We start from the raw sequence: 25198 nt of genomic DNA, 5'->3' as shown, positions 1-25198 counted from the left end.
TGCTAAAAACAAATCAAGAAGCCATGGGTTGGACTCTTTCCGATCTAAAAGGAATTAGTCCCTCCTATTGCATGCACAAGATTTTGATGGAAGAGGATTTTAAGCCGGTAGCTCAACCACAACACCGCTTAAATCCTACCATGAAGGAGGTTGTTCGAAAGGAAGTTGTAAAGTTGTTGGATGCGGGGATGATTTACCCGATCTCGGATAGTCCGTGGGTTAGTCATGTACACGTTGTTCCGAAGAAGGGTGGAATTACCGTAATCCGAAATGACAAGGATGAATTGATCCCTACTAAAGTTGCAATGGGGTGGAGAATGTGTATTGATTATAGGCGGTTGAATACCGCAACTCGAAAGGACCATTTTCCACTCCCATTCATGGATCAAATGCTCGAAAGACTCTCGGGCCAACAATACTATTATTTCTTGGACGGCTATTCCGGGTATAACCAAATTGCGGTTGACCCAGCCGATCATGAGAAGACGGCTTTCACGTGTCCGTTTGGAGTGTCGCATACCGAAAAATGCCCTTTGGGCTGTGCAATGCACCGGCGACTTTCCAACGATGTGTGCAAGCCATTTTTGCCGATCTGATAGAGAAAACAATGGAAGTCTTCATGGATGACTTCTCGGTATTTGGTGGGTCTTTTAGTCTATGCTTGGCAAACTTGAAAACGGTGTTGGAAAGATGTGTGAAGACCAATCTGGTGCTTAATTGGGAGAAGTGTCACTTCATGGTGACCGAGGGGATCGTGCTTGGCCACAAAGTCTCTTCAAGGGGGCTTGAAGTGGATAGAGCTAAGGTTGAAGTGATAGAAAAGTTACCTCCTCCGGTGAATGTGAAGGGCATACGAAGCTTTTTGGGGCACGTTGGGTTCTATCGGCGCTTTATCAAGGACTTCTCAAAGGTGGCTAAGCCTTTGAGCAATTTGCTAGCTAAGGACCAGGTATTTCTCTTAACCAATGATTGTTTGCAAGCTTTCGAAACTTTAAAATAAAAATTGGTTACCGCTCCAATAATAGTCGCTCCCAATTGGAATGAAAATTTTGAACTAATGTGTGATGCGAGCGACTACGCAGTTGGAGTGGTACTTGGCCAAAGAAAAGATAAAATGTTTCATGCGATACATTGTGCAAGTAAGGTTCTTAACGAGGCTCAAATAAATTATGCCACCACGGAGAAAGAACTACTTGCAATAGTGTACGCGCTAGAAAAGTTTAGGTCTTATCTTATAGGGTCTAAAGTCGTAGTGTATACCGACCACGCGGTGATTAAATATCTCCTAACCAAACCGGATTCGAAGCAAAGGCTCATCCGTTGGATCCTCTTGTTACAAGAATTTGATGTGGAAATCAAAGACAAGAAGGGGTCGGAAAATTTTGTGGCGGATCATTTATCCCGCTTGGTGAATGTGGAGGTTACAGCGTCAGAGAAGGAAATCCGGGAAGAATTTCCTGATGAAAAACTGTTTAAAGTCAAAGTTAGGTCGTGGTTTGCAGACTTTGCGAACCACAAGGCTAGTGGTTTTGTGCCTCCCGGCCTAACTTCGAACCAAAAAAGGAAGTTTCTTTTGGATGCCATGTATTATGTTTGGGATGACCCGTACTTGTTTAAGTTGGGTAGTGATAACCTATTAAGGAGATGCGTTACTGGCGATGAGGCGCAGAGCATCCTTTGGCATTGTCACAACTCGCCTTACGGCGGACACTATAATGGGGTGAGAACGGCCACTAAAATCCTCCAATCGGGATTTTATTGGCCCACTATTTTCAAAGACGCACATACCCATGCGCAAAGTTGTGATAGTTGCCAGAGAAGCGGAGGGATTGGTAAGAGAGATGAGATGCCTCTCCAAAATATCCAAGAAGTCGAAGTATTTGATTGTTGGGGCATCGATTTTGTAGGACCATTCCCGCCCTCTTATGGGAACGAGTATATGCTTGTCGTAGTTGATTACGTTTCTAAGTGGGTTGAGGCGATTGCCTCACCTCGGGCGGATGCGAAAACGGTGATAAATTTTTTGAAGAAAAACATATTTTCCCGTTTCGGAACCCCCCGAGTGTTGATAAGTGACGGAGGGTCACACTTTTGTAATGCGCCGTTGGAAAGCATTTTAAAACATTACGGTGTATCACATAGGGTGACAACTCCGTATCACCCGCAGGCTAATGGGCAAGCCGAGGTCTCTAATCGAGAGATTAAGAGAATTCTCGAAAAAACTGTGTCAAATTCGAAAAAAGAGTGGTCCCAAAAATTGGATGAAGCGTTATGGGCATACCGTACCGCCTTTAAAGCTCTAATTGGCCTAACTCCCTTTCAATTGGTGTTTGGTAAAACTTGCCATTTGCCGGTTGAATTGGAGCACAAAGCCTTGTGGGCCCTGAAATTTTTAAATTTTGAAAATGATTTGGCCGGTGAAAAAAGGAAGGTGCAGCTACTTGAGTTGGAAGAGATGCGCAATGCCGCATATCAATCAAGTTGGAAGAGATGCGCAAGGTTAAAATCTCAACAGGCCACTCATTTTGGCTTAAACACAACTTTTCTGTTTTTGCAACTCTGCTGAGGCAATTTAACTGAACACTCACCTCACTCTCTCATTTTCATCTCTCTCACAAACAACTCACTCAAACCCTAATTGGAAGATTGCAAACCTTATTCCACTTCACATTTCAATCAATCCGTGTAACTAAGGTTTGCCCTAAAACAATTTCTTTATGTTTGAACTCTGTTTATTTCCGATTTGAATGTCATTTAGGATGAAGTTGTTGGTATGGGAAACTTTAGGTTTGCATGTGGGATTTTAGGTTTTGCAATTGGGAATTTTAGGTTTGCATGTGAATCTGTAATTACCAATAGCATAGAACGTTTCTTTAATTGATATATCATTAGGTTCTGAAATTGAAACCATTAGCATGTGGGTTTTGGGAAGATTTCTCTGAAAATGCTGCAGAACCCAAAAACCCGCAAGGTTCGCTAGCAGCTCGCTAGGCGAACCAGGGGCGAGCATTCGCTGCCACTTCGCTAGGCGAAGCAGCAGCGAGCATGACAGTTCTTTGAATTCTGGTTTTGCTGTCTAATCTGTTTTGTGTTGTGTTGGCTTCCTCTTTATGTTTTGCAGATGGAATCTAGATCCGGCGCTTCAAAGAAGAGAAAGGGAGGGAACACTTCCCGTCCCGAAACAATACAGTTTGATACCAACAAGTTTGTCGGCCCGAAGCAGGCTGCACGGTACATTGCTTTGGAGAAGCGGAAAATTCTACCGGAGAAGAGATTCATCATCAACCCTCAAGGCACAAACAGAGCATTCGCCGGGTTGATTGACACAAAGAAGTGGGATCGGTTAATTTCCCCACTCGAGCACTATGATATCGCAACGGTACGTGAGTTCTATGCGAACGCACTACCGGATGATGACGAGCCGTTTACTTGGAAATCTCGAGTGGTCGGCCGTCCCGTTGCGTTTGATCGGGATGCCATTAACCGAGTCTTAGGTGAACCGCTCCAGCTGGGAGCCGAAGAGAGGGACACATACCACACATACTTACGGTTTCACCGGGATATTGAAGCCATTTCTGCCGCCCTGCTATTAAGAGGGAAATCTGTTGAGCTGAACCCATCTGGGGTTCCCATGAGGTATCATAGGGAGGACATGACTCCCTTGGCTCAACTGATTCTGCTGATGATGCTGACAAACATCCAACCAAAGTCCCACACTTCTACCGTGCCGATCCCAGTGGCACATTTGGTCCATTGTATCCTCACAAACGTCCAGATCGATGTGGCGAGGATTATTGCTAATGAGCTTAAGTCCGTGATTGAGAGCGGGCTAAAGTCGGGGGCTCGTGTGAATTGTCCCCTGGCTTTCCCGTGCTTAATCATGAGTTTGTGCATTCAGGAGAGGGTGAGACTACCCTCAAGGGGTCAGGTAAGGATCCCGTCGCCCATTGATGACAGGTATGTGGCCAAATATTGCAAGACGAAGAATGTTAGAGGCAGTGCAGCTGCAGAGAGTACCCGGGCTTCTGATGGTCCTGGTACTTCTACTCCTGGACCAGATCCTTACCTGCAGGCTGTGTGCGATTACAATTGGGAATGGATGGCGGCAACCCAGCGTGCCATGATAGATATGCACGATTCTATGCAGCGGTTACAGCTGCAGGGAAGTGGTGCTCATGCATTGATGACGCGTGAGCAGTTTCTGCTTAACGCCAACTGGCCTGTGGACAGGCCTGTGTATGGTGAGGGGGCGGGCGCTGGTGCGTCTTCTGGTGGTGCAGCTGATGATGATGATGATGAGGCTACCGGTTCTGAGGCTGGTAGCGAGGAGGATTCTGAGCCCTTGGAGGGTTAAGTTATTGTATTTTTCAGTTTTTATGTTTATTTCTATTGTATTTTCGGATTCTGTATTTTGACTTTGGTTTTGTACTTTTGGGGTGTTTTGTCCCCCACGAACAAATTTAAATTTTGAAGTTTATATTATTATTTCTGTTTTAAATTTTGTTGTTTTAATAAATTTTTGGTTGATTGAGTGGCAAACCTTCTAGATTGGTTGCTCCTCAAAGAAGTACCCAATGAAGGTGCATCCGAGCTTGGATGGCAATGATAAGAATAAACAAGTGAATGAGGCTAAGGTACATGGTTACCTCCGGCTAGAATTTTAGAATGCATTAAGAACTTTACTCTTTTTGGTAAATTGAATATTGTCTTTTTGCAACATAATTGAATGAATGTTTCATCTAGAACTTAAGACCACAAATTGTGAGGAAACCTCCATTGTACACTTAAATGCTGGATTCTAATAAGTTTTGTTGATTCATTTGATTCATGCTTTGTCTTTTATTATTGTGAATATGTGGAAGCAATTAGAAATGATCGAGGCACTTGTTTTCTATCGAGCACAACTACATCCAAAAATAACTTACCTGTGAGCAGAGAGAGTATTCGTTAACCCCTTTGAGCTTAAACAGTTGAATCTCAGCTTGAAATAAAGCGAGATTTCAAAAATCTTTTTTTTACAACCCGGAAAATCTTGATTATTGTTCTTTTGCCGTAAAAAGTTAAGAGCATTCACTTAGGGTGAGTAAGAAATAAGTTGGGGAGAATCGGTAAGTACCACAACTCTTGAAAAAAGAAAAACCAAGCAAGCAAAAAATATATATATATATATAGAAAATATAGAAAAGAAACATTTGTTTTGTAAATATGATGTGAAAGAAAAGAACAAAAATAGAAAGAATGAAAATTAATGCTTGCTTGGAAGAAAAATAGTGAAAAACAAAATTTGAGTTGTGAAATAAGAGTTGTGAAGGTTTCAAATGAGAAATAAATGGAACGAAGTTGAGATGTGTAAATAATGTACAGTGAATGTCTCTTTTGCATCGGCAATCTCGTTTTCAATGGCCTAAGAAATGACCCTTGTTTGTTAACCTAACCAAGCTTCAACCGAAAAGCCCTTAGTGATCTTCGTGCTTCCACATTACCATTTATAATTGTTAGACATTGTATGAATCGAATTGATTTCTTCATTATTTGTTAGAGAGTGAGTTTATTCCCGCGGTTGCAAACGCGTAAATTCTTCATTCCTTATTCGAAGAGGAGAGATAGGGTGATTCATTCAAAATAATATTGTTGTAGATAGATAAATATTTCGCATTACTATTAAGTTTTAGTTCTTGTGTATTATTTTATTCGAACCGTTGGAAATTTGTACCTGCTGATTCGCTTGTGTTTGAGCCGTTTTATCCGACTTCGGAGAAACCTTTTTCTTAAAGCAAATCCTCTTGTCCTTCAAGAGGCATACTTTGCTTGAGGACAAGCAAGAATCTAGTTGGGGAGAGTTGTTAGATACCCAAAAGTGCTAATTTGAGCTATCAAATATGGGTATCTTTCACTCCATTTCCTTGCTAAAATGTTCAAAACCACCCTTGTTTTAGATGAAATGCAATTCAATGATAAACGATCTTGGTACCTTTGATTTGTGTGTTATTGTGCAGGAAGTAGGCATGAAATAATAGAAAGTGAAGACACAAGAAATTTGGAAAAGGGATCAAATCAAACATGCATTCATCAGCTTGCTCACTAGGCGAGGGCTGTGGCGAAGCACTCGCTAGGCGAGCGTCCAGCGAGAGTCCAGCGAAATGCTCCAGTAATTTACAGTGGCAAACATGACCAAACTCGCTAGGCGAGCTGCTAGCGAGGTGGGTAGCGAACACTTCCAGACTTGGTGAAAAGCGCAGCCAGCACTCACTCGCTAGGCGAGGCTCTAGCGAGTTCCCAGCGAGCATTCCAGTAGCAAAACCTCTCAACCTCGCTGGGGCGAAGGTTGAAGCGTGTCCTTCGCTAGGCGAAGGTTTTGTTCGCTAGGCGAACATGGCAGTCTGGGAAAGGCTGTTTCTCTGGGCGCAGATGCCTCAGGTGCCTTATTTTGGGGCTCGCTAGGCGAAGCAGTCTGCTCGCCTAGCGAGCATGACAGCCCAGAAACAGCACTATAAGTAGCAAGTGCCACTTTTGAGAGCCATACTTCATCTTTCCATACTTTTGTACTTTTTCTAGATATTTTCCAGCTTTTGCTCTAGAGATCTTTTTGACCTAGATTTCATTTCTCTTCATCTTTTAACCATCTTTTACAAAAAGAAGGTGGATTCCCATCCAATCTTGATTATTCGACTTGGATGTTGATCAACCTTCTTCCGAAACTTGCCGACCAAGCTACCATGAAAATGAGTAGCTAAGTCCTCCATTTGTCAAGGTTAGATGTAGATGATCATTAGCTTTGTGTGTAAATGTAAGGATCTTCATTTGTAAACTCTTTAATGGTGAATCTATGATGAAAACTTTGTTCTTATTCAAAACTCTTTGTGTTGGTTTATGATCGAGAGATGTTTACCAACTCTTAACCTAGGTTTTCATCCAATCTTGTTTGTTAGCTAGAGATAGTAATGAATGATTTTGTTCACCATAAGGTTGAACCAAAAAGTTGTCATTTTGATAGATTGTGTTAGAGATAAACAATGGATCAAAATGGGAAAACTCACAATGTGTTTTCGAGAGAAACACATTGGGAGGACTTTGTGAAATAATTTATCATCTAAAGGAGTTTATAAGATTGTTGACCGAACAAATACATGCAAAGTGATCGTTGAACCCTAACTTTGGCAATATTTCTCAAATATTCAAACCATAACTTTTACCGCATTTTATTACATTTTTTATGCAAGATAACGTGACAACAACCAAAACCCTATTGTTACCTTAAGCTAGAATTAATACAACCATCGAACGGCGGTGATATCTTACAATCCCTGTGGATATGATAACAAAAACCCGACACTTAAGATTACAATTTAACAAGAAACCTCCAACGAAAGGCGGCATGTACGAATTAATCAGTCTTGACCATATCAACGCCAAGGTAGATGTTCTTACTCAAAAGATAGACAACTTGACCATAACACCCGCAGCCACCGTGGTTGCCGTAGCACCAAACTGCGAGATATACGAGGTTCCAGGGCATGCTGCCCCAGAATGTCAACTCTTGACAGGAACCTCCACAGACCAGGTGAACTATGCTCAAGAAAACCCTTACTCAAACACCTATAACCCAGGTTGGAAGAACCATCCTAATTTTTCATACAAAAACAATAATGCATTGTATGCACCTAACCAAGCAACTGTTGTACCACCAGGATATCATAAAGTTGCCACAAATACTCAAAATGCTCCTAGGAAGTCGAACCTAGAAATAATGATGGAAAACTTCATAGCTACCCAAGCCCAAACAAATAAGGATTTCCTAAATCAAAACATACATACTGGGGAGCAAATCAAGCAGTTAGCAAACAAGGTAGACGCGTTATCCACCCATAATAAAATGTTGGAAACACAAATCTCACAAGTGGCTCAACAACAAGCACCTACTGCTGCTCCTATAGACACATTTCCTGGACAGTCGCAACCAAACCCGAAATGTCATGCAAATGCTATTATACTACGAAGTGGGATAGAACTAGACGGGCCGACCGACCCTAGAATTCAAAACCCATCCATTCACCAAGACCCTAGTAAGGAAACTGAGAAGGAAGACGATCAAGAGGAAGATAAAAACGAAGAGGCCATAGAGAAAGAAGAACCATATGTGCCTTCACCACCATATAAACCCCTTATCCCTTATCCTCAAAGACTTGTTAAATCTAAAAGTGTAGGGCAATTTAAAAAATTCGTAGAGCTTCTAAAACAATTGAATATCACAATACCCTTTATAGAAGTCATCACTCAAATGCACTCATATGCTAAGTTTCTCAAAGAAATCTTATCTAACAAGAAAAAGGTAGAGGATAACGAATCCACTCACCTTTGGCGATAATTTAGGGAAGTGGAAAATATATAAGGAAGTTCGTTTCTCCACGCCAGAGCTCTCTCTCTCTCTTCCAGCTTTCGATCGTACACTTAATTTTAGTCAGATTTTATTTTCTTTTAGTTTTCTAGGCAGTTTTTCTTACCTTGTAAAAGTGATAGTTTCTCCACATCGGGGACTATTGTAATTTATTTTACGCATTTGAATTCAATTATAATGATTACTCATTGCCAAAGCCTGCCGACATTATTTTAATTGAAGAATCAAGATTCAGTTCCAGTTCTCAATTCGTAATCCAGGTTTTATTTTGATTGCTATTTTATTTATTTATGCCCTATTGTATGTTTGATTTTCCAAATACCATGTCCGGCTAAACCCTTAGGTATCGGTATGTAAAGACCGTCGAAACAACGGGATTCATAAATAATTGGTGTTAGTTTTTATAAAACTTATTTTTCCAGTTTTTAGTTTCTTATTTTAATCAAACTGTTTTTCGTACGAGAGTACATAACAAACTAAGGTTATGGTCAACAAGAACGAGAGTTTGAGATTTTAATCAGAAGCTGAAACTAGACATTAATCCTAAACACATCGAGGGCGCTTTAGGATTAATTAGACTTTATTCATATTAAAAAATTACTTTTAAATTCAAAATGAGACCGCGAGAGCCAAGCATTCTGGTTTAGGAGTATGGTTAGAGTCAATAAAACGAGATTGTGAGACTAAGTCCTTTTTATAAATAATTTCTACTGAAGAATATTTTGACCAATAAGATTACACCAAATATTTATCGAATCCCCGAAGTTTGATGCGTTACATACTGATATCCCTTTATTAAATATCTATATTAATATTCTATTCATCCCTTCAATCTTAGAATGATCATCAGCCTTAGATTTACATAGTAACATTAGATAACGATACGTTCGGTTATTAGTCATTGTGGGTTCGATAATCTTTAAAACTACGTGATAGGACTGTGCACTTGCAGTCACGATTCCCATAGACTTACTAAGTCGCGATCAGTAGTAAATTTCAATTAGACACTATATCGATATGATGTTAAAAATGCCTTCTTAAATGGTGAATTACATAAAGAAGTATATATGAGTTTACCTCCTAGATTTGAAAAAAATCTTGGAAGAAACAAAGTATGCAGATTGAGAAAATCCTTATATGGATTGAAACAATCGCCAAGGGCCTGGTTTGAGAGATTTGGAAGTGTGGTTAAGAGACATGACTTCACCCAAAGTCAAGCAGATCACACTATGTTCTTTAAACACTCATGTGAAGGTAAGATTGATATCTTAATAGTATATGTTGATGACATTATTATTACAGGAGATGACCTCAAAGCAATTAGTGATCTGAAGAGAAGACTTGAGGCTGAGTTTGATATCAAGGACCTTGGAAAGTTAAAATACTTTTTTGGGATGGAGTTCGCAAGATCTAAAGAAGGAATTTTTCTCAACCAGCGCAAGTATATACTCGACTTACTCGCAGAAACAGGGATGACAGGGTGTAAAACAGTAGAAACACCAATGAATCCCAATGTGAAACTAAAGTTAGTTGCTGAAGATGAAATAGTAGATAGAGAATGTTATCAATGATTGACTGGAAGACTAACTTATCTATCACATACAATGCCAGATATAGCCTTTGCAGTGTGTGTACTAAGCCAATTTATGCATGCACCAAGGGCAGCCCACTTTGAAGCTATTTTCAGAATATTAAGATATTTGAAAGGTACTCCAGGAAATGGGCTGATATTCAGAAATAAAGGACATATACTAGTTGAAGCCTATACAAATGTTGATTGGGCAGGTAATATAAATGATAGAAGGTCTACCTCAGGATATTGTACTTTTGTAAGTGAAAATCTAGTTACATGGAGGAGCAAAAAAACAAAATGTTGTAGCCAGGAGCAGTGCAGAAGCTGAATTCCGATCTGTGACCCATGATTTTTGTGAAGTATTATGGATCAAAAATTTCATAGAAGAATTGAAGTTTTTTGGCCCAACTCCAATTAAAGTTTACTACGATAATAAGGCAATTATTTCTATTGCCCATAATCCTGTCCTACATGACAGGACGAAGCATGTTGAAGTGGACAAGCATTTCATCAAAGAAAAAATTGACAGCAGTGAGATTTGTATGTTCTACATACCCACAAAAAGTAAAGTATCAGATGTTCTCACAAAGAGTCTTCCAAAGAGACTCTTTGATAACAACAAGTGCAAGCTTGCTATGAACGATATATTCATGCCAGCCTGAGGGGGAGTGTTGAATATTAGCTCAAAATCAAAACAGATTATGTTGTACAACTCATTATAGCTGGATTTAAATTGTAATTAAATAGTAATTAACTGTATTATTTTATTCTTACCTTATATAGGATTAACATTTATAGGAAGAATAATTACCCATATTTCCTACTCTAATTCATAATCTATAAATAACTCATATATATTGTGTTACAGAATATACAAAAATAGAAAAACATATTTCTATAAAAACATAGGAAAATGCATGCACATATTGGACATGTATAGAAAAAGCCTAATTCAACAAGGACCAAGTCACCGAACACACATGCCCAAAGCAACAAAAAGAAACTGGCTAACTTTAGAAGCAGGAGAAGAGATTATTCGATCAGCAGTAGAGCTTCAAGAAAAGCAAAACATGGAGCCTCAAAGACGTTTCATTTGATCGAGGTGTTCTTAGGGTTCCGATTTTGGTTGTAGATGACTAAACTAACATTTGGAATTTTCCAAGGGAGGGGATTTGGTTTGTTTTTTTCGTCAGAATATTTGATACTTATATTCTTAATAGTGATATAAGAACATTCTTTGACATTGTCAGTATATGAATGAATTATTTAGTAACATGTCAACTCTTATTCCAACCAACCATTACAATGTTCCCTCCACATTCTCTAGTCAAACATGCATTCCTAATATCTAAAAGGTGTGCATATCAATTTACATTCACTAAACAAACTCTTGTGTTTCTTGGTGGTACCACAATGAAGGCAATCGAACTTCAAAATATTCCACCTAAAGGATATTTCTTTAAAGATTTTGGTGAGATACTTCAAGGCAAATGCAAAACCGATAGACTGGAAGGTAATTTAAATTCTATTATAACTTATATAACTTATATATTTGCAAACACATTCAATAATGAACCTTACTTTAATGTAGATATTATAGGTGCTGTTAGTGAGATAAACCATATCCAATCCAACACTCCGGGGAAGAAAGTTGTTGTTTCTGTTGTGCTGAAAGATTTGAAGTAATGCGCATTGTTTTCATAACTTATGTGTTTGATAAATTTATATATTTTGCATCACTGAATCCCATCATATAATATTGTTTATTTATATTGCAAAATAGGGGTAATTGCATAAATTGCAATTTATGGGAAATCTATGGATCAAAATTTTTGGCTTACTACAATGATCCTAAAAACAATGGAGCTATTGTAATTCTGCTCACTCATGCAATGGTAAAAGATGGCCAAGGTATTACACTATCAGACTTTATAAATACATAGCTGATTTGTATTTTTCATTATAAGTTCAATAATTTTTATATTAATTATACAATTTACAGTGTCAAATGCATGGAGTGGTTCCAAATTGTTGATAAATGAAGACATCCCTGAAATTCAAGATTTTATGTCTAAGTATGGATTTTATTTATTTATTTATATTCAGATTATTATACATAATTTTTAATTTCAAAAACAATCTTATTTCTATAGGTTGCCTACTAATGAACAGAAGGAGAAGCCTACTCAATCTGCAAAATCTCTTTCTAATTGGTCTGGTGGTTCTCAGTATTTGCCAGTAGAAAGGTTTGTTCATAATGCGAAATGTATGTCCTTAAGTCAGTTCTGCAAAATCAAACATGTAAGTTGAATACTATAGAGCCGAATTTATCTTTACTATTACAATTATATTGTTTGCTTTTTGAAATTAATATCATTTTTGATTTGTTTTAGGAAACTTTATGTGTTACTGTAGCAACCACATTGAAATTTGCTGTCTCAAAGTATGGATGGTTTTATTATGGCTGCACAAGGTGTTCTTCGAAGGCACCTAATCCTGAAAAAGCTTATGAATGTTCATGTGGGCAAAAAGTCGAACAGCTTATACCAAGGTACATATAATCTAGATGAATTGCAAATAAATTTGGTAATGGATTTGTTATTAATCATATTATTTTCTTCGTTTAAAATACTATAGGTACAAGATTGAGATATATGTTAGCAATGGTGAATCAAAATATCGATTTGTATTCTGGGATTCCGAATGTGCTGCTATACTTGAAATGACTGCTGAATTTATGCATAACTCTATGGTGGAGGTACATTGTTATACATAAGTTAAAATGTTAATAGTTTATCGAGTTGTAAAGTTCAGATTATCACTCATGGTTGATATTTTATTTTTCCATTAGAATGGAGAAGATGATCCAATGGTTTATCCTGATGAGCTTGAAATGTTGTTGAATAAGAAAATGGCTTTTAGAGTTAAGGTGCAGCCAACGTTTTCCCAAGCGTCTGTTTGAAAGCTTTGTGATGATGAAGCCTTTGTTAAAGAGATTGAAAATGACTACATAGTAGAAGACGTATAATATTCACTTAATTCATGTATTATTTAAACATTTAACAAGTATAATAAATATTCGATGTTTCAATGTGCAGAATCAGTCTAAAACTGAATATGCAAAGTTGGTCCCTAACAAAGAAAATTTGGAAACTTCCACAGTAAGTATCTTCATTTGTTAACATAATAATTTTCTATGATAAATATTATATTATTATAATTCATTTTATATCTGACAATTAATTTTTTATATTGCAAGCAAACATTATCTGCATCTGGTGAAAATGATCCAGAATCAATCATTCTAATGACTCCGGCTAAGGATGTTGTAATTGCTGACAAGGGTGAAGAAGTTGATTTTGAAGCGTCTGGCGCTATGCAATTATCAGGCACCAAACCATCCAAGAAATTAAAGATAGAACCATCTTCTTAATTAGAATTTTCGGAAATTTGATATTGAAATATATTTTATGAACTTTTTAGCACCAGAATGAGTTTAAGTATGAAGTTGTTAAGAACATGATATGTTTTGGTTGTAGGATGTGTTCTTACTTTTTTGAAGTGTTTATTTTGTGGGATTACAATTGACATTTATATTTCATGTATGGTTTAAAGGATGATAATGAGTATTTAATTCATGTGTGTGAAATTATTCAAAATCCTATGTTGTTATGTTGAACATTGTGTTTTGTGTGTTCTTTCAACTACAAAATTTATATGAGTATCATATCTTCAAATGTTAATAAGTATTTTAGATTGATAACAAAATACGTTGTCATCTTATGAAATATGTGTATACAACTAAATTATAAATAGATTATTGCATGTCATGTTTAGTTTCAGCATGCCTAATGGTGTTAGAAATTAAAAAAACAATTACATAAAAATTTATTATGAAATCCTTCAAAACTAATTATAGAAAACACATAGAAACACATTTTTTTACAATTTTTTTTCAAAGTCTAATACATATGTTAAAATTGCAGGTAGTTCAGAAATGTTGGAGCAATGTTTGAATCTTGCATTCAACTGAATTAAGGATTTATAAAAAAAACAAGGTATAATTATCATATACAGTGAATTGTCTTTTGATTGGTAATAGAAAATCTACATTGTTTGTTTGAAATGATTAAATTAAGCATGCAACTATACTTTTTATCAATCTCACGTCATCATATATAGTATTATAACTCAACATATTTAAATTATTTATTTGCCAAAATATAGTTGGGGGTTGAAATGAATAATTATGTCCACTGCATTCTTTCTATTGGCTAGGTCAGTGGAGTATTAAAATAATTCAGCCGTAAGATAATTAATGTTATGCATGATTTGTAATAAATCAATAAGAATATCAATTCTTTATACATTTAGTTGTACAAGAAAATGATTGTAAATAATTAAAGTGGGCTAAGAAAATGGGCCCCACTAAATCCCACTATATATTATATAAAATATAATTAAAAAATTGATTCAAATATATCAAAATACATTAAAAGAGAGTTTTTCATTGGGTAAGGTGATGTATGATATGAGTAATTTCCAATGGGTGAATTATTTTATGGATTTGGGATAAAAAGAGAATTTTGAAATCTTGAATTATGGTGTGGATTTGGAATAAGAGGTGGATTTCCAAAATATGGGGTGTTTTGTTGATTTGGGATACAAAGAAGACTTCCATCATTTTGCATAAAATTGGAGCATGTGTTATGTTGATTGAGGTTCATTTTCAAATGAAATGTGTACACAAAAAAATTAAAATTAAATAAAATAAATTGGTCAAATTTAGACTACATGTGAGTGAAAAATGTGATAAAATAAATTACCTATTTATACTACTAAATAATATTACCGTTATTTTATTGTTGTTGCAATCTTATCATTCCAAAATGAAATCAATATCCTGAAATCAAATTAGTTATTATTGTAGTTTTTTTGCCAAATATTATCGTTGTTTGATTTTCTTTAAATGACAAATTGAATTTTTTTAATAATAAATATGAACCACTTAAATTGTAGGAACGTGTGTTTCTTTATGGGCATTGCAAATGAGAGAACGTTGGAAAATCTCAAATATCCAAATGCTTCTGACACAGCAACATCGGTAAATGTGTAGGAACTTGGGAAAACTATAGATAAACATGCTCTAATGAAATCGGTAAATGTGTAGGAACTTGGGAAAACTATAGATAAACATGCTCTAATGAAATCCCTTTAGGTTTTACGGCTATATTAATACATAGGCTGATGAAAAACTTTTCATTTTCCTATATTACACATATCCACATGTTACGTAATTGCCAATTATTTTGGATGGAACAGACGAATTTTCGTACCAAATATATATATATATATATATATATATATATATATATATATATATATATATATATATATATATATATAATGGAAATGATCCATTCTTAACATGTAACTTATATATTATATATTAGCATTTCAAGTATTGTTCCAAATTCAAGAAATGAACTTATCATGTTGAATGAGCAAAAGCCGTAAGAAAACTGGAAAAAGTTATTTGTGGAAATTTTTTAAACCCATTTATTGATCATTTAACATTCATTACATTAAAAAAAACTCTTATGCAATAAATTTGTATACGTTTATCCAACCATATATATATATTTTAATTTTTTTAAAATAAATTATTGCACTTGCGCGACCCGTGCGAACGCACGAGTCCTTTACTAGTTTCTATAAAAACATAGGAAAATGCATGCACATATTGGACATGTATAGAAAAAGCCTAATTCAACAAGGACCAAGTCACCGAACACACATGCCCAAAGCAACAAAAAGAAACTGACTAACTTTAGAAGCAGGAGAAGAGATTATTCGATCAGCAGTAGAGCTTCAAGAAAAGCAAAACATGGAGCCTCAAAGACGTTTCATTTGATCTAGGTGTTCTTAGGCTTCCGATTTTGGTTGTAGATGACTAAACTAACATTTGGAATTTTCCAAGGGAGGGGATTTGGTTTGTTTTTTTCGTCAGAATATTTGATACTTAGATTCTTAATAGTGATACAAGAACATTCTTTGACATTTTCAGTATATGAATGAGTTATTTAGTAACATGTCAACTCTTATTCCAACCAACCATTACAATGTTCCCTCCACATTCTCTAGTCAAACATGCATTCCTAACATCTAAAAGGTGTGCATATCAATTTACATTCACAAAACAAACTCTTGATTTGCTTCTTATTTTCCCTCAGCAGCCATTTTCATTTTCTCTCTTTCTTATTGACTAAATGAAACTAATATTTAGCTTACTATTGTTTCTGTTTTTGGAGTGTTTTTTTTCCAAAGTGGAATCCAAGTGTGTGAAGGGGTGTGATATAGCTTTAGCTTCTTACCATGTCATGCCTGCATTTAAACTCCAAAATATAACAAACTTTATGCAATCAAAAATTGTGTCAGCCTTCAATTCTTCTGATGTTTTAATCAGATACAATAGAGACATATTATCCAATCGTGCTAATATCTTTTCCTATTCTAGAGTCAACATTCCATTCCCATGTGACTGTATTGGAGGTGAATTCTTGGGACATGTGTTTGAATACACAGCAAATGAAAGAGATAGTTATGATTTGATTGCAAATTCTTATTATGCAAGTTTGACTTCAGTTCAAGTTTTGCAAAAGTTCAATAGTTATCATCCAAATCATATACCTATTAAGGCCAAGGTTAATGTCACTGTGAATTGTTCTTGTGGGAATAGCCAGATTTCAAAGGATTATGGCTTGTTTATTACTTATCCGTTAAGGTCTACGGATTCTCTTGAGAAGATTGCGAACGCGTCTAAACTTGATGAAGGGTTGATACAGAATTTCAATCCTGACGTCAATTTCAGCAAAGGGAGTGGGATAGTGTTCATTCCGGGAAGAGGTATGAATTTTCTACTTTTCTTCCATCAACTTTCGGTCTTCTGCTCAACTGTGTTTGATACAAATGGTTGGATCTTACGCTGACACATGTTGTCACTTACAGATCAAAATGGACATTATGTTTCCTTGTATCCTAGGTTGGTAACTTTGAATGTCTCACTGTTCATGCGCGTTATAGAAGTAAATATTGCCTCATGTAATTTTCTAACTTCCATTTTTCTCTCTTGCAGAACAGGTTTGGCCTTCTGAATTGTTATTATGATGCTTGTTCATAAAAAATACGAGAATATAAAGAAGGTCAATGCTTCTTGTGATCCTAAATTTCTTTCTATATAAGCAGGTTTTCCTAAGGGTGCAACTGTTGGTATATCTATAGCAGGAATATTTGGGCTTCTATTGTTTGTTATGTTTATCTATGTCAGATACTTCGAAAAGAAGGAAGAAAAGAAAACTATACAGCAAGAAACTTCTATGGCTCTTTCAACTCGAAATGGTAATGTATATCTCTCGTATTCATATTCTTATGATATGAACACCTGTATCACTATTCGAAAGCGCTTATGAAAATAATTTATAACATGTTCGTGAATTGTTTATTTACGTCAATAAATTTCTAGGATAGCTTATGAAAACAAGTTAATCATGCGGATAGTTGTTTCTTCTATTTCTGGTGATGTCTTAGGATGTGAAACTTCGGGATCCAGTGGGCACGCTACTAGCCTTACAGGAGTTATGATGGAAAAGTCAAGAGAGTTTTCATATCAAGAACTAGCAAAGGCTACAAATAACTTCAGCTTGGATAGTAAAATTGGTCAAGGTGGATTTGGCACGGTCTATTACGCAGAACTTAGAGGGAAGGTTTGTAATCATAGCATTGTGAGATTTACTCTGCGTTGATCATTTGAAAGAAAACTTGTTTTAAACTAACAATTACACAGAAAACTGCAATAAAAAAGATGAAGGTCCAAGCAACAAGAGAATTTCTTGCTGAACTCAAAGTCTTAACAAGTGTTCATCACTGGAACCTGGTATGTGTGTGCGCGTGCGTGTGTTTGAACATAGAGAATTATACAATGTAAGTTTGTAATCTATATCTATCTACTGTATGTTCAAATAGGTACACTTGATTGGATATTGTGTTGAGGGTTTTCTATTTCTTGTATATGAATACATGGACAATGGAAACTTAAGCCAACATCTACATAATTCAGGTCATAACATTAAGAATATCTATTTTCAATGATGTTTCATTAATGTAACTTGAGCATAAAAAAATCAAGTGGAACTATTTTCAGAGAGAGAACCAATGTCGTGGTCTACGAGGTTACAAATTGCTCTCGATGTGGCGAGAGGTCTTGAGTATATTCATGATCATTCGGTTCCTGTATATATCCACCGCGACATAAAATCGGACAATATTTTGTTAAATGAAAACTTCACTGGGAAGGTATATAGTACTTTTGCGAAAGCTTCTTAGTTCTTACTATTTTCCTTGTGAGAGATCATATGCATATTGTTTCCTATTACAGATTGCAGATTTTGGATTAACCAAGCTTACTGATGTTGCAAGTTCAACAGATAACACTATTCATGTGGCAGGCACATTCGGTTACATGCCCCCGGAGTATGACAAATTCTGTTTTCTTTTTACGTAGTTGATGATCGAATTTGAAGTTTTGAGATCTTAGTCGAGTTAGTCCACTTAGTTTAATTTTACCATTCACTTTTATGTAGAAATGCATATGGACGTATTTCTCGCAAGATAGATGTATATGCTTTTGGAGTTGTTCTTTATCAACTAATTTCTGCTAAAGCAGCTGTGATCAAGACTGATAAACCTAGTACCGAGTTCGAAAGTCTTGAGATTAAGACTAATGAGTCTGTTGATGAATACAAGAGCCTTGTAACTTTGGTAATTGATTTTCATTTCTCGATTCATAACCTTATTTATAGTTATATAAATCTAAGTTATGATGATATGTATGTCAGTTTGATGAAGTTATTGATGGAGAGGGAGATTATATAGAAGGTCTAAGAAAGCTGGTGGATCCAAGGCTAGGAGATAACTATTCTATTGATTCTATAAGCAAGGTATATATTTATGAATCATTTAACATTTTCTTTGTTTCTAATTTAAGTATCATACAAGCTTTACCTGTTTTTTCACTTGCAGATGGCACAGCTTGCCAAGGATTGCACAAATCGAGATCCGAAAGGGCGCCCGAGAATGAGAGCTGTTGTGGTTTCTCTAATGAAACTAAATTCTACTATTGATGATGGAAGTATGAGAGGTAGTGAAGCATTGAGTCCCATTGTGGAGCATGATGATCAAAATTGAAATTCCACTGTAAAACTTAATACAATTTTATCTTGTACTGGTTGTAAAGCTTATTATAAGAGAAGAAAACATAAAGAAAAAATCATACAAAATGTTGATGATAGTATATTGAAATTTGAATACATAATTTATCTTTAATTAGAATGAAAGTGTGGAACCGAAGAGCATGACTGGTCTAGACCAATGTTAGCTAGCAGCAAAGCTTAATATAAGAGAAGACTCTGGAAATCATTTTACTTTCTCTAGTTTTTGTTATGATAATGCATAATACTTGTTCTCAAACACATATTTTATAAGATGAAATAAACATTTTCTACAAAGAATCATAATTTGGTGCATATTGAATAACAAGATCAACAATGTAACACAACACATCCACAACTGGGTGCGAACCCATGGTGGCCAACCAATACATACATACAAACGATTCATCTTTCTTTTAAGTTCTATATGATGATTACCCAGATGCAATCCTTCACAACAGAGAGTGCATCAGAATTAGCCTTTTTGATGAACAGCAATCTGGTGTATGTCCATCTCCTTCAACATTACTGAACGTCCACAAGAATCACAGGGTGCAGTCCTTGACCCACAAACACTCTCATGCTCACACAATCCTCTTAATCTGTCACGCACATCCATGGCAGAACTTCCAGCTTGAACCATATCACCACAAAACCGGCATGGAATTAGTCGCAAGGGACAAACTGATGCTTGATGTTCCACCTACAAAAATTAAAATAAAAAATTGAAACTTCTTAGTCGGATAGTCAGATTTCTAATTGTGAATCAGAAGACTATTTTATGAATCATATAATAATTACCAATAAAAACATCACATAATAATTACCAACTTAAAGTGAAAACAAATGACATTGCAAATTTATAAGTTGATATATCACATAAGGACATTAAATTGGTTCAAGATTCAAATCATAAATAAAATGACAAGAAAAGTGGGTAGCTATACAAACATTACAAAAAAGTATCTACCACACTAAGTTTAAGTAGTGATTCATCAGTCAACCCATTCATTGAAATAGAAGGACGGCCAGGCCCAAAAGAGAAGAGGCTTATCCATGAAATCCATCATAGTAAATCTATAATGAATTGGGACTCCATATGAGATTCGTGTCCAAAATAGATATACCCTGGGGATTCATATCAATTGGGCTCAATTTTGTATCGAATCTAGAGACGACTAGTATGTATCATAAGATAATGAAAATAATGGTTTGAACATATTTCTTATGAATTCAGATTTCAGATTGTCAGATTGAGTTTTTTCTATAATTAACAAGGACATTAATTGCATACTGACTGAAAGATTAAAACATCCAATAATAGCTATATCACATTTGCTAGTAAAACCATAAGAAAAACACAAGTTTTATGTAAATAGACAACAAATCAAAAGAACTATAGTTTAAGCAATGAACATAAAACACATCTGTTTTCTACTTCCAGTGAAAGACTTGGAACATAACACCAAAAGAACAATATCAAACAATGAAACTAGAAAACAGAAAAAAAGAAAGAACAATAAAAAAGTAAAACTACAATAGACAAGGGTGTGAGATAGGCAACTTACCATTTGCTCTTTCTCAAGTACTATTCCGCAAGGGCATTTAAGTGGCTCGTGAAAAACTTTCATGTGTTTTTCCAATTCTGCCTGCTGGAAAGCTTGACCACACCTGTTACAATGAATGTGATTTTTGGACTCCTCGATTCTAAGAACAACTCCACACCCTTCATGCTGGCATGTAACATTGTGCCTGCTACAGTAAGCTTCATGTAGTGCAATAGTCCTTGAGGGTATGTAATGCCTGCAATTCCTGCATTGTTCAGTATCCAATTCCATGGATGACATAGAAGATGATGCTTGCTGACCCAATTTTTGGTTTAAGTTATCTTCAATCGTGACTGATAGCTTGTACTTGGTTGATCCTTTAAAGCCGTATACACCAACGCTGTAAGTCCCCGCAGCCAAGTTTTTATCTTTAGAACTGAGAATCAAAGTCTTTGATCCAATATCATGGGAAGACCACTCATGCTGGTGTCGTGTAGGAAATATGAGAGGATGTCTAGAAATGAAAAGATCAGTGTCTCCCTCATTTGTCTCTGATTCTAATTTGACCTCGATACTAGAACTCCCACTAGAAATTTTCTCCCAAGTGTCATTGTCTATTGAAAACTTGTAATACACAAACTTTCCTTCTTCTACTGTTCCAGATTGTGGCGTCCGAAATACAACTGGAATTAAAACATGTTGATGAGTCTGTTCTGAGAATTCAATCGGATCAACTATGTCGACTTCAATATCTGTTTCTAAAACAGATACACTTGAAGAAGGTTTTAACTCAAGCACCTTTAATTTGTATTCAAGTTCTCCATAGTTTACAATGAAAATGTCACCTTGAGAAAGAGTAGCATGCTGCCGAAGACTTGTTTCGAGGATAGCTTTATGGTTTGGCAAATCAGAAAATCCTACTCTTTCAGGTTGAAGTTTCGCATAAGTCCCTTTTGGAAGCCAAACATACCGGACTTCCACCAATGGAGATTCCATAATAGAACCTTCACAAAACAAATTATTCCATACATGAGGAGGAAGACCCACTGAACCTTCATCAGCAGTGAATTCTAAAACTCCTGAATGGGTGGTTCCCGTTTTCTCCTCGTCAGTACCTTGAGTGCCTGAAGATCCATCCTTGTGAGTTAACGATAACTGAAAGTACATTGGTCCCTTATCAAGAGCTCCATGATCAGACAAGTCTGTAAAACAAGAAGGAGGCAATTTGATCTTATCTCCACTACCTTGATAAGGGACAGCTTCTAGTAAACGATAAAAAACAATTCCCCTCCCAGCAAGTAGGTTTTCTTGCATCTGTTGGTCAGCCTGAATTGAGCAAAGTAAATCAAGGAATCGTGCATTTAGTATTGTCACATTAAAAAGTTAGGCATACGATTAACTGATAGCACCCATAGACCGCAATGTATGATAAACTGACATTCATACTTGTAGATTGGCAAGTTTATCTATATCAGCAGTGGGTAAGGACTAACAAATACAATTATACATTTCAAATTTCAAACGCATTAAAGGTAAAATAATGAAAGAAAGAAAAACAATAGACCAGACGGTTATAATATTGCAACTGATTGGTACAGTCTTATAGATAAAAAACCATTCAAGGACCTATACTTGTAAGCATAGTTATTCTGGGTGATGCTCATTTGTCACATATACTCATTGATTAACCAGTCAAGAGCTCAACGCTTCATTCATTACCCTATTATTCAATAAAATTACTTCTTGGCACATAATATGCCTCGTTTAACCATAAAGGGTTATAGTTTGAAGGACTGCATCATATACCGAACAGCTTACTTATGCTTTAGTATGATATGGTTTCTTAAAGTTTGATGACAATCACACCACCATACATATTCAGAAGCTTCTCTTGAGTTGGGGGCACAGACCAGTATGGGTAATATCAAAATCTCCATAATTAGAATAGAACAATATCGAACATAATTGTAACCTAATGCACATTTTTATACAAGATGAAATTAAAGATGTTGTTGTATAAACAATTTTTTTTTAAAAAAACAACAAAAGGAAGACAGAATTATTCGCAATTTGTTCGGTAACATAATCAGCTAATCACACTAGATCATGATTAGACATGCTCCAATCCTTACAAAAGAATAAATAAATAAATTGAAAAGCCAACAAAAACATAGAAATTGAATAATCAATAGAATTGAACTTCATTTCTACATTACATAAAACTCATGAGTAATAACTATACTAAACCCTAGACCCGCAAAACTTGAAGACAGAGATATCCATCTTCCATTATCGAAACCTAATGCTTCCATTTCCCTAATTTCACGTCTCAGATTATCGAATCATACTAATAATTGATTTCGATCAATTCGAAGGATCCATTGATGATCGCATTCATAGAAAAGCGAAAGAGTGAAAAGAGGGATTTGATTATACCTTGAGTTGAGCTTCAGCGGCATCAATACGACGAGATCGTTGAGCAGCTTCAATGGCTTCCCTTTGAATACGAGCATCTTCTTTGGCTTTCTTCTCCTTCTGAACTCTCCATCTCGCTTTCTCCTTTCTTTCCTTCTGCTCTTTCTCTATCTTCTCTCTCGCTCTTCTCAGTTCAAAATCCATTTTCTCGGTGTTTCGTGTTGTCGTAAGTTCGTGTTGGTTACGAAAATGAGAAGAGTTTCTGATTTGTGATTGTTGATTAAGAATCGATTAACTTTTAAGTATTGAATTGAGAGTTTTTTATTTGAGTTGTTGTGCGATGGCTTATTTTCTTGTTCTAGAATGATCTGGGCCTTTCTTCGTGGGCCCTGTGAATCCAATGGGTTTTCATGAAAGCCCACTATTTTTTTAGAAATTTCTTATTGACACTCTAAAAAGAAAATTTTACTTCGTACCCCTACGTTTAGCCTCATACCCCTATAATTTTTCAAAAATACCAATTTTATCCTAACTGGTTTTAACCAATTTACCATTTCATTTTTACCATTTAGTTGAAACTTCCAAAAACTACACATTCCACCCTCGCACCGGAACTCCTGGAAAAAGACTTCCGGTATGTATTTTTTCCAAACCGGAAGACTTCACAAAAGACATCCGGAACACACCAAGTAGTGAACCGGAAGACTTCAAGAAAGAGTTCTGGTTCTTTAATAAAAAAGACACGTTCCGGAACACTTCTTGAAAGAGTTCCGGTAAACAAAGTGACACATACCGGAACTCTTTGAAGAAGTCTTCTGGTTTGTGTTTTATGTATTCCGGAACTCTTTTTTGAAGACTTTCGGTTTGCATTTTTTTTTTTAAAAAAAATTATTGTGCAGGAATGGAAAATCTTCCCCAAATATGTGTAGATACTTCTGATGCGTTTATAACGACTGAAAGATTTGGTACACGGGAAGAGGTGATCAGATGGACTAAAGAGGTTAGAATCGATAATAAAGTAAATGTTATTATCAGTCGTTCAGATACTGAAACAGGGAAGAGAGGGAGAAGTAACAAATTAATATTTGGTTGTGATAAAGGTGGGAAACACAAGAGTACTGATAGTGGAACCTAAAGTGTGTCCAAGAAATGTGGATGCCCATTTAAAATCAGGTCGACTCCGGCGAAAGATGGGTCTGGTTGGAAGATTGATGTAAAATGTGGGTTACATAATCATGGTTTACCTAATAGATTAGAAGGTCATTCCTTCATTGGTAGGTTGACCACAGATGAGAAGCAACATGTCGTTAATTTGACAAAGAGACATGTACCACCTAGACACATATTACTTTCCTTGCAAGACCGAGATCCTGAGAATGTCACTCGGATTACCCAAGTATACAAGCATAAGAGTGTGATACAAAAAGAGATAAGAGGTCCTAGAAGTGAGATACAATATTTGTTTAAGCTTATTGAGGATGCAGGCTATGTGTATTGGAGTAGAAAAAAGGATGACTCGGAAGTTGTGAGAGAGATATTTTGGGCCCATCCTGATTCAGTTAAGTTGTTGAATATTTTTCCGATTGTGTTAGTTATGGATAGCACCTACAAGACAAACAAATATAGACAACCTTTGTTTGAAATTGATGGCATGATATCAACCGAGTTGACTTTTGCTGTTGCATTTGCGTATATGGAGTCTGAGCAGACAGAGAATTTTTGTTGGGTATTGGAGAAACTAAAAGAGTTGTTTGTGAAGAAAGACTTGTGTCCACAAGTGATTTTGACAGATAGAGATCTTGCTTTGATGAAAGCAATTGAAATTGTGTTTCCCAGGTCGATTAATTTGCTATGTAGATTTTACATTAACAAAAACGTTGGTGCCAAATGCAAACAACAGGTGATGAATGACCTGCAAAAGACGATAGACACATTATGGATGGAAGTTGTTTGGGCTAGTGATGAGGTTGAGTATGGTCAACAGTTGCATCAACTTGAGCAA

The 25198-nt window shown here is 36.0% G+C and overlaps 1 protein-coding gene and 2 pseudogenes across 1 annotated transcript; 2 read left to right on the top strand and 1 right to left on the bottom strand.

Moving 5' to 3' along the window:
- The window catches only part of LOC127121100 (putative UPF0481 protein At3g02645), a 61686-nt pseudogene extending 45761 nt beyond the window's left edge, over nucleotides 1-15925 (top strand).
- A 282-nt stretch (nucleotides 15926-16207) lies between these two features.
- LOC127117977 (lysM domain receptor-like kinase 3) lies at nucleotides 16208-19401 on the top strand (annotated as a pseudogene).
- Nucleotides 19402-19482: 81 nt separating this feature from the next.
- On the bottom strand, nucleotides 19483-23502 carry LOC127117976 (uncharacterized). The gene is made up of 3 exons (XM_051048106.1): nucleotides 23218-23502; nucleotides 20803-22107; nucleotides 19483-19937 (listed from the first exon to the last, which is right to left on the bottom strand). The coding sequence occupies exons 1-3, from the start codon at nucleotides 23398-23400 to the stop codon at nucleotides 19710-19712; spliced, it is 1716 nt and encodes a 571-aa protein (XP_050904063.1). The 5' UTR covers nucleotides 23401-23502; the 3' UTR covers nucleotides 19483-19709.
- Nucleotides 23503-25198: the final 1696 nt, after the last annotated feature.

The sequence above is a fragment of the Lathyrus oleraceus genome, chromosome 2, assembly GCF_024323335.1.
Source record: "Lathyrus oleraceus cultivar Zhongwan6 chromosome 2, CAAS_Psat_ZW6_1.0, whole genome shotgun sequence".
Lineage (NCBI taxonomy): Eukaryota > Viridiplantae > Streptophyta > Magnoliopsida > Fabales > Fabaceae > Lathyrus > Lathyrus oleraceus.
The sequence above is the reverse complement of the archived record's forward strand: the minus strand, read 5'-3'. Positions and strand labels throughout refer to the sequence as shown.

Excerpts from the sequence above, each read along its gene's own strand:
- LOC127117976 (XM_051048106.1), bottom strand. The coding sequence starts at position 23,400 with ATGGATTTTGAACTGAGAAGAGCGAGAGAGAAGATAGAGAAAGAGCAG. Across the intron at positions 22,108-23,217 it reads CCGCTGAAGCTCAACTCAAG|GCTGACCAACAGATGCAAGA; the intron begins GTATAATCAAAT and ends TGCTCAATTCAG. Across the intron at positions 19,938-20,802 it reads TACTTGAGAAAGAGCAAATG|GTGGAACATCAAGCATCAGT; the intron begins GTAAGTTGCCTA and ends TAATTTTTGTAG.